Here is a 14777-nt window from a genome sequence, read left to right as displayed (position 1 = left end):
TTGAACTAGATGGCTTAGATCATTTCTTACAATGAGGCAATTGAAACTCACAAAAGACCATTTGATTATTGAACCAAACTAAATTCATCCATTGATGATGATTTTCCTCCAATCTATCAATGCCTTTAAGAATAGAATGAGCTCGAAATTGTGAGAATAAAACAAAGAGTGTGTTCTAACTTCCTACTACATTTATCAAATATTAATCATCTTCATCATAGCCTTATCCCAAATATTTGGGGTTGAGTTAAATCAATCTTGTTCTGCCATGTCATTTTGTTCAAAGCCATGTATTCTATTATTGAAAGTGTCGTCATATCCACTTTCACCATCTTAATCCACATTTTTAATAAGCTTTTTTCATAGATGAAAAAATAAACAAATGGATCTTGTTATCGCTTCATGTATTCACCAGTAGTCCTTACAAGAACATGAACCATCCTTGAAGTGATGAAAACGACTACGATCCCTAATTACTATAAGTCGATTAAAAACCTTCGATATCAACTTCATTGCAGAGTGACAATCTTCACAAACTCTAAGATTCTTCACTATACGAAGTGGAGCCCCTTGCCTTGTGTTAATTAATCCAAAAGCAACTGCTAACTTCTCACTATGCTGAGATAAAGATTGCTCTTTTTCTTCCTCATCTATGTCATAGGGAATTCCCCTAGTAGTCGGTACATGTCCTTCAAGTGTCAAAAGTCTCCCAATCTCGTCCAACATCATATTTATTTGACTTGTTTGATGGTGTGAACGATCTCCAGCTATAAATTCATGAACATCTCCCTCAACCTCGATCAAACTAGACCCAGGTGGCTTCTGAATTCTTTGTTCTTTCATCGAGGTCCTCACTTTGTCGACTTGGGACCACTGACCGGTGGAGGCATATACATTGGACAAGAATACAAGAGCCCCGCAATGTCGGGGATCCAACTTGAGCATCTCCTTTGCAACCATTTCTCCCATATCAACATTTTTATGAGCCCTACAAGCAACAAGGAGAGCACCCCATAAAACTATGTCTAGTTTCAATGGAATCCTCCGAATCAAATCCAATGCTTCTTCCAACCGCCCAGCCCGACCCAAAAGATCCACTATACAACCATAATGCTCGATCGTTGGCTCCACATTGTACACTTCACTCATCCTATCTAGAATTTGTAAACCCTCCATCACCATCCCCACATGACTACACGCGCACAAAACACTAGTAAAGGTCACGGAATCCGGGCGGATCCCAACTGTCTGCATCTCCAAGAAGAGAGCAAGCGCCTCTTTTGCAAACCCATGAATGGCAAGTCCACCAATCATCACACTCCATGTTCTCACATCCCTCTCAGGCATTCCCTTAAATAAAGCAAACGCAACATCAATAGTCCCACACCTCGCATACATATTGACAAGTGCAGTCGCAAGGTTGGTACTTAACCTAATTTGATTCTTGTCGATATAAGCATGAACCCATCTACCCATATCCAATGCTCCTAATTGCGAGCAAGCCAAAACTACACCAAGTAGAGTAATCTCATCGGCTCTAACGTCTTCCCTGTTTTGCATCACTCTAAAGACTCGAATCACATCCATGTATCGACTGCTTCTGACATATCCCTTTATAAGAGAATTCCATGAAGTAACATCTCTTTGAGGACATCTATCAAACAATTGACGAGCGATCCTCTATTGACCCACACAAAGCATAAAAATTAACTAGCGAAGTTTGTATGAAAGTGTCGCAATCTTCGAAGCCAAGTTTGATTAGGGACCCATGTAACCCTAACCTAGATTGAGGTCCATGAGTTGAGAACATGCCTTGAAAATGAAGGGGAATGTGTAATTATTAGGCGAAAAGCCTTCCTTTAGCATCTTACAATACAAGACGATCGCCTCTTCAGGTTTAGAGCTATGTGCATAACCCCTTATCATGGAATTCCACATGAATACATTGGGAGGGTAACTGAGTCCGACGAAAACTGATCTGGCATAATCGAGGTTCAAAGGATTCGATAAGGCGATGTCGGCAACTAACTTGCCAACAGTTAGAATGTCTTCAATGCTGCCGCTTCTGATCAAATTCGCGTGGATTTGCTTAAGATGTTTTATGTTGGAAGAAGAAGAGAAATTTTTGTTAGGTGATGGGGAAATATTTGAATTTAAATACCAACGGCACTTAAAGGCAAGTAACCGTTGAAGCATCCCTATTCCCAACGTTGGAAAGGAGATTGACAAGTGAAGATAGATAATATAAGTGGAGCCAAAAGACTGTTTTGCCCCTGTGGAGAATTCCCGTGCATAAGTAAGAGGTGATGGTACGTAATACTCTTTTTAAGGCCGTTAGTTAATAAATTACGTTTGAATCAAGTGATGGCCTACAAGATTTTTGTTGAGGAATGATTTGTGCGAGTCATTTGAGAATATATCTCAAAAAAAAACTTTCTCACAAAAAATAATATGAAAATTCACATAATCTCAGATTCACCGATCACAAGAGCTCGAACCCAAACCGACATGTATTAAAGGCAATTACAAAACTACCCTACATTTCGTGCTATTGGTTATTCGGGATTCTATGAATTCCCAGATTGATACTCCTATGAGAAAAATATATATATTATTCTACCAAATAGGGGTCATAGCATGATAGTGTAATGGTAACTGATAAGAAGATTTAGTCATGAAAGTTCTAGGTTCTTATAATAAAGATAAGGTGTTTACATGGCATGCTTTTATTTGAGTTCATAACACCTTAGGCTCTTAACCAAGCTGTGCACGCAGTCCAATGTCTTTGAATTCCAACAAAATTAAGTCACATAAACCACCTAACGTTGTTATAAGAACGGACACTGTTCTACATCATGACTCTTACATCATAGGCTTCAAGGGCGAAAGATGCAAAGCAAATGCTTTTGCCTGTTCCCCTGTTTACATTTGAAGACAGGTATTATGGGAAAACAAGGGACTTTTTGGGTTGAATGCACCATCAATTGACGATTAGGATGAACGGAAAGACAGATTTCCTTGAGATCAAAATCACTTTTATAGGGATGAGTAGAGCTTTTTTCCTAGGGATACATTTTTTACTTTGAAATCCTAACCATCTGTTTCTTTTAATTTTTATTTTTTTGAAGAAGAGTGGATATAGGTCCCCATCGTGGTGAATTTTATCAAATTCCATGGATTTACTGTCTGAAGAAGTGAAATCCACCTATCGCCTTTTGATAAAAAGTATTACAATGGATCAGAACTTTCAAACAAATTAGAAGGGTTCAAAAAATAAAATAAAAATATATTATAATAGAAAAAAGACTAATCAAATGGGCAGTCAAGAATACAAAAACCTTTTAAAAAAATCCCATTACATACCAGAAATACAGCACACCCAGGCCCATCTACCGTAGAAATCATCGAAAGCTCCAAGAGGTTACACCAAAGAAAAAGAAAAATCCATAGCTGAGATGATATTATCCTACACAGATTTTCCTTTTTGCCATCAAACAGAAATTGACTGACTAATTTCTAGGAAAACCAAATGCATTATCCAAACATGCATACAATACTTATTTGTTACATTATTTTAAATTTTTATTTTTAGATGAAAATACCACAATTTAAGGGGAAAGCCCCAAGTCCCCAACTTTTGCTGGTGTGGCACATCAATTTAACTCAAGAATCAAAGAAGCATTTCATTTGCTTAAATGATTTTATCCCTAATGGATAATTATTAACATCCAATCAAATTCCCTCTAAATTCATCTGTCTTATGTAACTTTAAAAACGTGTTACTATTATACTTTACCTATTACTTCCTAAAACATCAATGAAGTTTTCGAACATTTTGCAAATATTTTTTTTAGTCTTCGCCATGTTTTCAATTTTTACATAACTTAAACACATCGAATTGAACCTTGAAGTTTAATCATTTTCATGCAAAGTTCAAATTTAGAACCTTAGTTATACATATTATTATGTAATTGTCTGTCAGGGGACTACTCTCCTGCCACTGATTTCTAAAAGAAAATAAAAGGGGATAAATAAAGCTCCTGGATTTGTACTCTACACAGCACAACACAAACACACAAAGATCACCTCTCATGAAATCCGAAGTTTGCACATGAGTCTAAAATCCGAAGTTAGCACACGAGTGTCCAGCATAATCTAAAATCCGAAATCCATGCTCCTTGAATCTGAGCAAAAACCCAGATGATTAATTATTTCAGTATCACAGGATGGTGCAACAGCGCCGTCCTCGCTCTTCTTCTGGCTGGGCTGCCGTTGGTTGGAATCTGTTTGATTGAGAGGGATTGTATGGGAACTCGGCTGTATCAAGCCCATACTGATTACAGGGAACAAAGACACAGAGAGTAGAAATGGAAGTATTAGAGATCAATAGTATGCAATAATTTGATGACTCGGGAAAATGTAAAAAACCCTCAAGAAGACCAGGGAAAGATGATCTAGCAGATGGACCTACCACATAATCCCTCAAGTTTTAGAATAAAATATGGAGATTCTACTAAAATGGATCGCACCTTTTCCCTCATCCGTGTGCTCCAAGAATCATTCCTGATTGGGCGCTGATCAAGGGTGCCAGCTACAGGCGCCCCTGCTGAAGGAATCAATTGCTGCCGGATTGCAGACCTTTGGGCCAAGTACTCTTCATCGCTGTCATAATCTGGAGGGCTGTTTACTGCCCGGACTATCAGTGCTAAGAAGAACAACAGTGCCTGCACTTACACCAATAATAATGATAATACCAATAATAGGATTCAACGACATCAGCATTCTCTCTATTCTATTCAAACATATCATGCATGATTGATTTTTGACCGGCAGACAAACATAACCCAAAGTCAATCTTTGAGAAATAAAGAATCGGACTGTCCAGTGCTTTTAACTGTTCAAACAATATAATTCATTTACACACTCTTGATCTGCGTGAAGAAATTCCAAAATATTTTGGGAGTAGATATATTAAATGGCAGTAAGACCGACTTTACACTAAGGGGCTGAATTGCAGAGATATTTGAGTGGAAAGACAAAGACAGATAAAATTAGAAAAGAAAGCATTCAAAGCGCAATAGGTGATAAGCTAAGGAAAAGTCAAGTAAGAAATTTTGGTCATGTGCAATGAAGATCGATAGAGACCCCATGAGGAACATGCAAGATGAGGATTCAAAGAGAATAAAATCAAGAAGAACGTGAATCGAGGCAATAAGAGTGGGAATACAAACATATTTGAATTGACAAAAAAATGAAATTTAAAGAATTGAATGAACAACATTCATTCTAGCTGACCCCTTGGTATAAGGGTATGATGATGATGGTTTAAGTTTAACTTTGAAAACACTGGAGATCCCCTTTACCATATTCAATCTGTGGTCTAGTGTGTAAACATCACTTACAATAGATTCTAGTTAACACACCAGCCTAGTGCAGGAGGCAAGGAGTATCAACCTTTATGGAAGATCATGGGTCTAAATCTCTATAATTCGGTCATGCTTTGGTGAAGGTACTCAGCTGTAATTCCCTACGTAATCTCCAGTACTAGTACCCTAAACTTAAAAAGATAAGAAAGGGAGGAAAAGGTTTCAAATTAGGTGCATGTTCACTTCTACCTGACATGACAATAAATCAAAGGAACTAACTCAAGGGACCTATGCAGAACAAAAATCAAGATGATTAATCCCAACTCATCCATCCAACTGCACTGTTTTTAACAATTCTGATGAATATATTGCAATAGCCTAATAAAAAGGTATCATTAGGAGATTTGGATCATCTTATCGGAACAATATTTAGAAATCTAGACGCAAACCATTGGTTGGATGGTTATAATCCCCCTTCTATGCTTGTAAGTGTCAAATGTGTGGGATTTTACAGTACAAGCAAAAAAAAGAAATACACCACCCATCATTCCCCTTCATTCATCTCCCAACCATCATACAATGTACAGATGAAAAGCTTATAAATTTATAAATGCTAATCTGTGTTCATTGGTAAAGTCCCACCAGAAATATTTAGAAGTAGCTCCCAAACCAGGAAAAAGAATCACTTGGAACTTTAATTGTGTGGCACATAAAACAAGAGAGGAGTGAGGAGGAAATGGAGTCAACTATATTAAATTCAATGCAATTTCATGAAATGTACCAAGATATTTTCATTTCCAGGTAGAACTGAAGGAAACATTATTGGAACATCTTCTACAAACTATTTTCTAACTTCTCTATTGTATTTAAAAATAATAATAATGCCTGCTTATAATTTATGGAAATTTATAAATTAGTAAAAAATAATGTAGCACTTAATTATTAATTAATACAGAAACATTAGGAATGTTTTGAAACACTGTGAATGATTCTTTTCAAAAATTTACTTTTTTTAACCATAGATAAGGCATGACATGGGAAAGTATGAGCAGATTCTGTTGGCTTTTTCTGAAAAGCATATCCTAAGACAGCAATACAACTCAAAAGATATAATTTTATTCTGGTGTCTCCAAGTATCAAGATGTCTTGACCAAAACATTCTAAAACAGTATTAATGAACCATGGTTCTAACCAAACAGACCCTAATGGAGACGAGCATTGTTTCCATCAGGGAGAACCAATCAAGAACTGGGATAGAAAAGCTTTATAATATCATAGAATGTTCTGCTCAACATCATAGATTGTAATGAAGATAAACTAAATAATTGAAACTAGCTTCAACATTTCCTATGCATAAACTCGCGAAACTTTTCCCTTTTCTTCTTTTGACATAAACAACACAATCCAGTAGGCAATAAATCATGGTTCAGAAAAATTGCATAAAAAATGAGAAGAATAATATGTGTTTTAAAGTATCTAATCATGTAGTGCTCTACTAATACATCTTCCAAGTATTCCAAAAAGGAAATTATAAAAAAATCCTAAAAATAGGAAACAGTGTCATGATTATGTTTACCTCAAAAATAACAGCTCCTAGGGCAACCCACTTTGCAATTTTCCAGTTGTCCTTTAAGAAACTATAGATCGAGTCAAACTCTCCAGTTCTGTCAGTTGGTAGTGCCTGTAAAGGCCATTTATACCAATAATTAGTTAAGTATGTAACCCAGCTAAGAAAGGAGGTCATCTGATAATGTAAAACTTACATCCCTCCAGCTCTTGTCAAAGAATATGAAAGCTGCACATCCCAGTTCGGCTAAGATCAACAGAATCACCAATACTGAATACTGGGTTGGTTTAAGGAAACCATTCAAGCATCAAACTAAAGAATATCACATGGCACCAATGTTGCTAAATAGCATATGCGACCATATGCGACTAGCACATGCCGTTCGCATACGCCATTTCACACATCGCATATGCTGCAAGGGGGAAAAAAAGGACAGGAAAAAATGTAGAAAATGTTTAAATCTCAATTCTTGAGTAGTTTTATTTTTCTTTTAAGTCTTGAGAGTTGAGAGTTGAGAGTTGAGAGTTGAAAGTTGAGAGTTGAGAGTGACTTAAGTTCAGACTTGAACTTTGTGAGTAATAGTGTAGAGTAGAGATCAGAGAAAATTTATAATTATGTGAGAATGTATTAGAAAATGTAATGAGATTTAATAGTTGGTGGCTTTATGAGAGTAAGACAGAGATTAGAAGGTGTATGAGGGGAAGAAGTAGCATATTTATAAGAGAGAAATGAATTTAAGCTAAAGAAGAAAAGAAAATCTGTGTCCAAATATGACCGTTGGACAGTATGACATCGCATATTGTGCAGATAGCATAATTTTATATATGCAATGCTAGCATATGCGAAATTCAGTTTGGAAATGGCATATGCGATCGCATATTCGCATATGCAACTGCATTTGACAACACTGCATGGCACACATTTGATGCTTGCACAGTTTAAGTTGCAAATAGATCATGAAAAAGAGAGAGGTTTCTTAACCAACAAAATAATAGGGAAACCAACAGAACAAAATAAACTCAACTTCCGAAGACACAAAACTGGAGTCAATTTGTCATGAAAAAAGAAACACACACACACACACAGAGAACAATATAAAACTAAAATTAATAATTTAATAGACATGTTAGAAAACAGGATACACAAATCAGGCAGCATCCAGTCCTGGTTACCACTCCAATACAACCAAAACAAGATATGATGAAGAGTATTACTCCAATGGCAATGAACAAGTATATGAACCTGCAACCACACATAATTGTATTGTGGTAATGTTAGCTGCTGCACTGGACAAGGTGGAAGGAGTTTATAAAATCCACTCAAATTGTAGATCCTTTTGCCCTTAGAAAATCTGATTAAAAAATGTTATGAACAAATACAGAAATTCAAAATTTGATCACCCCAGCAAAATATATGTTTTTGTTTTTGAGAAAGACTTCAAATTTCAAGTAATTATCAGACCCGATCCACAAATATGTGTAAAGTATATATGCAAAAATCAGGCGTCACTATGAAATTAGTGTTGAGAGTATTGATCTGAAGTAGTGTAATAAGGTGTACTGCGCTACACCGAATCATATTGATAGGAATTTAGATAGGATTAGTTAGTTAGAGATTTAGATAAGATCCTATTTGATTATGTTCCTTGTTTAGTTAGGATTTCATTTATTTCTATATAAACCCCTTTCAGGTTATGTAATTAATCATCCAGAATAAATTAGATCTCATTATTTCACATGGTATCAAAGACTTGATCTTCTGATCGAGCTCAAGGTCCTGTTATATTTAGTGGTCGGCGCCCTGCCACTCACCAAGCATCAATTTCAACCATCGTAAACCTCCATCTTCTTTTTGCTACCGTCAATTCTACACCTTAAAATCCATCCTTCACTAAACACCCTGCATGCAAGAACAAGAGTCATCCTCAAGATCAGAAGTGTTCACATCCATCTCTATCCCTCTATGATGCCATCTCTACATCACATCATGTTATCATCAGCCTTCCATTCTACGTTATTTTCATCATTGTATTTTCCACTACTGATTCTCATTCAGGTTTTTCTTCAAGCATCTCCTGTCCAGTAGATGTTAGAATGCTTATCTTACATCGGGAGATTTGAAATCGAAAAAAAAAGCTGCATCAGCGTTCGAGTTCATCACCTAGCCCTCTTTGTTGTTTCAGTCCTTCTGCCATTGGTGGAGTACATCAATAAAAAAAGAAACCACTTTGCTCGATGCTATTTAATTGTAGGAATCCACGATTGCTGCCTCTTAGTATGCTTTTCTTGAATATCAATTTTTTTTCCTTGTGTCAAAACCCCAACCCTCTGTTTCGGTTGTGAGGTTAAAGACAACCACAAATATTTTGTGGGAAACGTTTTAAAGTTGCCTATTGAGCCAAAAAAAAGACTACTTTGAGCTTCATTTTTACAGAGTTTCGATCAACTTCTTCAACCATCCAAGATACCTATATGCTCGAAGCCAACCCACTCAATGCCCCTATAAACCTATCCATTTCTATTGACCTTGTCTACTTGCCAATATGTTTAGATCCCATTCTTTTCCAAAACCCTGATTAGTTCTATGCTTTGTAAAGAAATATATAAATGCTTGTGGATTTTATGTAGCCCAAACATCATTGACCAACAAATCCCTTGAATCCAAGGTAATCAAGTTCCTTTTTATCCCAAAGAGCCCCTGAATCCATAGTGACCAAGCTACACATCTATTTTGAACCTTTGAATCTTTCATCGATCAAGTTCATTTTACCAATTTTTGAGCCTCTGAATCCTTCTTGATCAAGCTCATCTTGGCCCATCGAGGCCCATTCACATTTTCAGATTATAATCCGACAGGTTTCGGTCAAACCGATTGTGGATCGATCAAGGCCCATTAGAGTTGAGCTATTTGTTCCTCATTCTCTACTACACATTTGGATGCATCTTTGTTCTTGGGCAGACACTCTCCATTTGGCAAATTAAAGTGGATTTTGATGGAAAACTTCTTCATTAACAAGCATTTGGCAAATTATTCAACTAGACTTTGATGGCTAACTTCTTCATAAACAAGCACTTGGTTGTAAGCGACTCTTCATCTCGATAATTGCATTCTTGGAGGCAATAGATTTGAACAAACTCACAGTCCACTACTAAATTGGATAGTATAGATATTGAAGTAGAACACAATCAAAGAATTATGGGGCATGAGATCTTGTGTGGTGCTTTCTTCCCATTATGGGATTAACAAAGGCATTGTGCATGGGAGGAAAAAAAAGATTAAGGTGATTGACTCCCCATTTAAAGCTCTCTCTGTATTTAGTTTGTGTAAGCATTATAACGAGAATTTCCATTAGGTGTTGTTAGGGGTTATAGTCCTTCAAAAAAATCTCACAAGAGGCATTCTGGAATGAGCTTGAGGATATTATAGGTATTTGGAATGGCTCCCCAGTGCTTGGTTGGGGATTTAATGTCATCAGGTTGCATGAAAAGAAAGGGGAGAGCAAAGTCAAAAGTATAAAAGAATTTGGTGAATTCATCAAGTGAAATTCCTTCATGAATCTTCTTCTTTTTTTTATTTTTTTTGTTGATAACACAAGGTATCCCACATCCCTTTTGGGATGTGACTAGCCTCCCACAGTTGCACATCTCAACCCCACAGAAGTTTCCCAACGTACAACAGTTGATAGATCCCCTTGAAGGAAGTTTGTTTATTGGATCTAATAATCAAGATAATTTGATGTTAAGCAAGTTAGATAGATTCTTGATTTCTAGCAGCCGGTAAAGATCACTTTTCACCAATTAAGCAAATAGCTATACCAAGACCAAAGTTGGACCTTGTTCAAACGTTTTTGAGGTTTAAGGTGGTAGAGTCCCATTTGGACTCTCCATTATTGTGGTCTAAAATCATTGAACCACATGGGGGTACCAAAGGGTGGAGCCTTAACTTGATTATCCAACCCAACCAGTAGGCGTTCTACACAATTCTTCACATCTTTTAATATGGTCTACTTATACCTTCTATGGAAGTTGGTTCTCATACGCTTTCAACGCTAAAGGGTATTTGGAAGGAGAGGAAGACCAAGCCCCTAGCGAGTAAGGAAAAGAATGTAAATGACATCATTAGTGATATTAAGGCTACTGTGTTTCATGCAGGTGCCAACTAGCTTAGTTGGTAAAATCTTTAGGTGATGACACCAGATACCTGGGTTCAAATCCTACCAGCACCGAGTTACTAAACTCATTAAAAACAGGCTTATCGATCAGGAAAAAAGGCTATTGTGTTCATGTTGTCTAAAATGTTTCAGGCGTTCAAATAGGTCTTTTTTGTTTATTTTGTTTTTAGGTTGGATGCTTTGATCGTGTAATTGGGCGGCTAGTGGTGCAAAATTGGGTTGGGTATGGTTTGTGCTATGTTTTCTTTTGAGGTGTTGCTCCTCTAGTAGGTTGCTTTTATCTCCTCATACCTTCGTTTTATTTTTAGGCTTTTTGGCATTAACAAATCCTTTAACCTATCAAAAAAACAACTAACATTAATGCTGACACAGTGACACCATTACTTGGTGGCAAGGGGTTGCCAGAAAGCAGCAATAATGCCAACAAAGCTATTAGGTCTAGCAAATGTAATAATGCGGCAAAACTTCTAAAAATCGTAACTAATTGAAGTTTTTGCAATGGTGGCATAATAGCTAACAAATCCATACATGGAGAGTATGATCGGCTATTTTTTGATGGCTAACTAACAACAATTCAATGACAAAGACAACATATTAGGGCATTTTCCAATGGAAAAAAAGTGACTTTTTGCTGAAAATAAGGGTTCTGGAAACAATTTTGTGGGGTGTGAATGCCCTTCACAATGAAGCATTGTTAACCTCTTCAACAAGAATCCACCCGGAACTTTCCCTTAGACCACTTTGGCACATACCAGGAAAACTCTTGCACACTTAGTAGGAAAAATACCAAAAAATAGATAACAAAAATAAATAAAAGAATAGAAAATGTTGAGGAGTAAAGAACTAGGGTAATTGTTGTTAGATGTTACAAAATTTTATGTTCTACACGTATGACCCTAAACTTGAAGGATAGTTATGTAATATCATTATAGTGTAAGATAGTAACATATGATGAAGCATACCTAAGGGACGACCATTGTTTTTCAATTGAGAGTTTTCTTCTCCCATATTCTTTCTCTTTCTCTTCCTCTCACAAATCACATTACTCAAAACTTCATTATAACAAGGCATTAACAATATCAAGGATTCTGTGCATTTTCATCACACCATTGGCATCACAATCACATGCCGCTTGCATCACTATATTCGTTTTTCCCATTTGAACAAGTTTTGAAACTAAAATTATATTAGGAATAACAACTAAGCGCTACAGATTGATAAATTTCTTGTAGTTGAGATTATAATACATCAAAAATTTCACTTAGTAATGCTAAATGATGGGAAAATTTGAAACCACATGTTGCACAAAACAAATAATGACTGAGCTTAACAAAATACCAATAGAAGTGTCCGCTTTAGATGGGTTTTGATTTGTAAAGGTTCTAGTAAGTCGTGTTTTGTTCTTCTTGTAGGCCATTCGTCCTCCCTTTATTAATTTAATAAATTCTTCACTTATCAAAATATAAAATATAAAAATAAAAAAATAAAACTCCATCGGTGCCCAAGGATTTCTTCAGATTGCTCTGCTTCTAAAGAAATATCCAAAACACAATAAATGATCTCTCCGAAACTCCAAAAAATAAGAAATAGGGTTACCAAGCTTTCGGCAATTTCTCGAAAATGTTGGCCGATAGAGAGACAACCATCAACAGAGGCCGACCGAGCTCTACGAATTCATGATTATCGCTCGCTGGAGAGATATCTGGTACATCAGAAACTCTTTTCCATTCAACGAACAGGTAGATCCCGTAACCCACCATAGCCAATCCAACCAAAGTCAACAAGAAGTTAAGAAGTTTCAATAAGCATTCGAGGCACCCTCTGCAAGTCATCTCTTCGAATTCCACAAATCTATCCGATCTAAATTTCTTCTCTAATACATAACCTCGTCGAATTAAAATAAAAAAACCTGCATTTATCCCAAAATCCAACGAAACTTAATAAAAAATCAAAATCTTTCTTCTGATCGTCGGATTATGAACCAAAACGCATCAAAAAAATTGGAACTTTTTGAAGTTTTTCTAGGGTTTCATGCATGATTATTCTAGAGTTTTTACTTTCGAGGAACTTTTGGGGAAAAAAGTTTAACAATCTCGATGACCTGATCTCGATTAACTATCGTTAAAAAAAGGAGTTTTCGATTAGGTTTGCTCAGAAATTACAATATCGAGAAACTTACAGTAGAAATTATCGAAATTCGTGGGATTGTGAGCTAAAACCGAAATCAAGAGAACTGCTACAACGAAAGTTATAATCTTGAAACCTAATAAGAAGAGAGGGAAAAAGATTTCATTTTTTTTCTTTAATAATTAATAATAATTGCAAGACGGCAGACAGACAGTTTTGTTTTGACACGTGGAAGGAGAAATATCTTCTCATTGCAAAGTCTACCAAAATACCCTAACTACTCTTTTAAAATATCGAGCGTCTTAGGGTAATATGGTTATCTTTGGAGGGTTATTTTGGTTATATAGAAATATTTATGTCGGTCTGAAAGTTCGTATTTACGAAACTACCCTCTCTTGCATGTTCCGTGACACGTGGGATGATTTTGTCAGAAATAGAAGGGTCATTTAATTTGGTGGGTCGCGATGCACAAAATAACTAGTTTTTATCTGAACTCATAGCTTGAAATTAGATATTAGGAAAGTGGGTCCCACATTAAATAGGCGGGAATTTCTCTTCGCTGGAAAGATGATTTGATGGAACCGGCTGTCGTTGGGGACAACAGCTACCCGTCAAGTGTAAGTGTAAGGTCAATTTAAAGGTGATAAAACCATCTAATTATGTATAACCAACGAAATCCAAGTGCCTTTGGAGTGTAAAATATGGGGGAAAATTTTCTCATAATAGGATTTTTGGTAAGAGTCATGATACTACGACTCGCCAAGTGGCATACTCAATCGACTCTGTGAGGTGACAACTTCGAGAATAGTAGATTTGTATGTCTCGAGATACATGATTGCACTTTCCCATAGAGAAATGTATGATTACCCCCACATGGGCAAGATCCCGACTCCACCCCCTAGTTACACATTAACAGAAAAAGTCGTGATAATATGACTCGTCAAATAGAATTCTCAACCGATTCCATGATGTGGACAAGTTTGGGAGTCGTAGATTAGTACATCTAAGGGAACTATGCATCCCGAGGTGTAGAGATCTATAATTTTCAAATGTGTTCACATCATGGAGTTAGTTGAGTATGCCATTTGACAAGACATATTATCACGACTTATTTTTGTTAACGTGTACTAAGGGCAAAGTCAGGATTTTGCCCATGTGAGGGCAACCAATAGTATAAATATATATATATATATATATGGGGAAAACTAAGAGTGGAAAAAAATAGTTGAGGGGTAATTGAGAGTGGAAAAAAAATTGTGAAGGTAATAGCAACAGATTTTTTTATCATCCACTAAAATCTGTCGTAACAGCTCATTAATCCATAGACTTTGAAAATTCTTATAGGGGCAAATGCTCCCACTATAAATTCACCCGTGTGTGGGTAAGGGTACATGTTAAAATGCATTTAAAGCATCTCCAAAATAAGCATTTGAAGATATTTTGGTAGAAAAAATAATTTTTAAGGCATTTTACATGGTAAAAAAAAAAATAGGAAGCGTATTTCATGCAGCATAACTTGTGCCCTTACGGCACTTGGGCACAAGTT

General features: G+C 36.3%; 1 protein-coding gene and 1 pseudogene across 2 annotated transcripts; both read right to left on the bottom strand.

The window, feature by feature from the left end:
- Positions 1-408: 408 nt before the first annotated feature.
- Positions 409-2196, bottom strand: LOC147408218 (pentatricopeptide repeat-containing protein At5g66520 pseudogene; annotated as a pseudogene).
- A 1702-nt stretch (positions 2197-3898) lies between these two features.
- LOC147408217 (tobamovirus multiplication protein 2A-like) lies at positions 3899-13433 on the bottom strand. Of its 2 annotated transcripts, XM_086437120.1 has the most exons (7): positions 13284-13433; positions 12701-13013; positions 8076-8175; positions 7130-7210; positions 6943-7047; positions 4530-4724; positions 3899-4333 (listed from the first exon to the last, which is right to left on the bottom strand). In XM_086437120.1, the coding sequence occupies exons 2-7, from the start codon at positions 12934-12936 to the stop codon at positions 4220-4222; spliced, it is 831 nt and encodes a 276-aa protein (XP_086293246.1). In that variant the 5' UTR covers positions 12937-13013; positions 13284-13433; the 3' UTR covers positions 3899-4219. The 2 variants fall into 2 exon arrangements, with proteins under 2 accessions (XP_086293246.1, XP_086293247.1); XM_086437121.1 differs by lacking the exon at positions 13284-13433 and having other exon boundaries at positions 12701-13224.
- Positions 13434-14777: the final 1344 nt, after the last annotated feature.

This window comes from Akebia trifoliata, chromosome 3, assembly GCF_017979445.1.
Source record: "Akebia trifoliata isolate Shusen 1 chromosome 3, ASM1797944v1, whole genome shotgun sequence".
Lineage (NCBI taxonomy): Eukaryota > Viridiplantae > Streptophyta > Magnoliopsida > Ranunculales > Lardizabalaceae > Akebia > Akebia trifoliata.
This window is presented reverse-complemented; position numbering and strand designations above follow the sequence as displayed.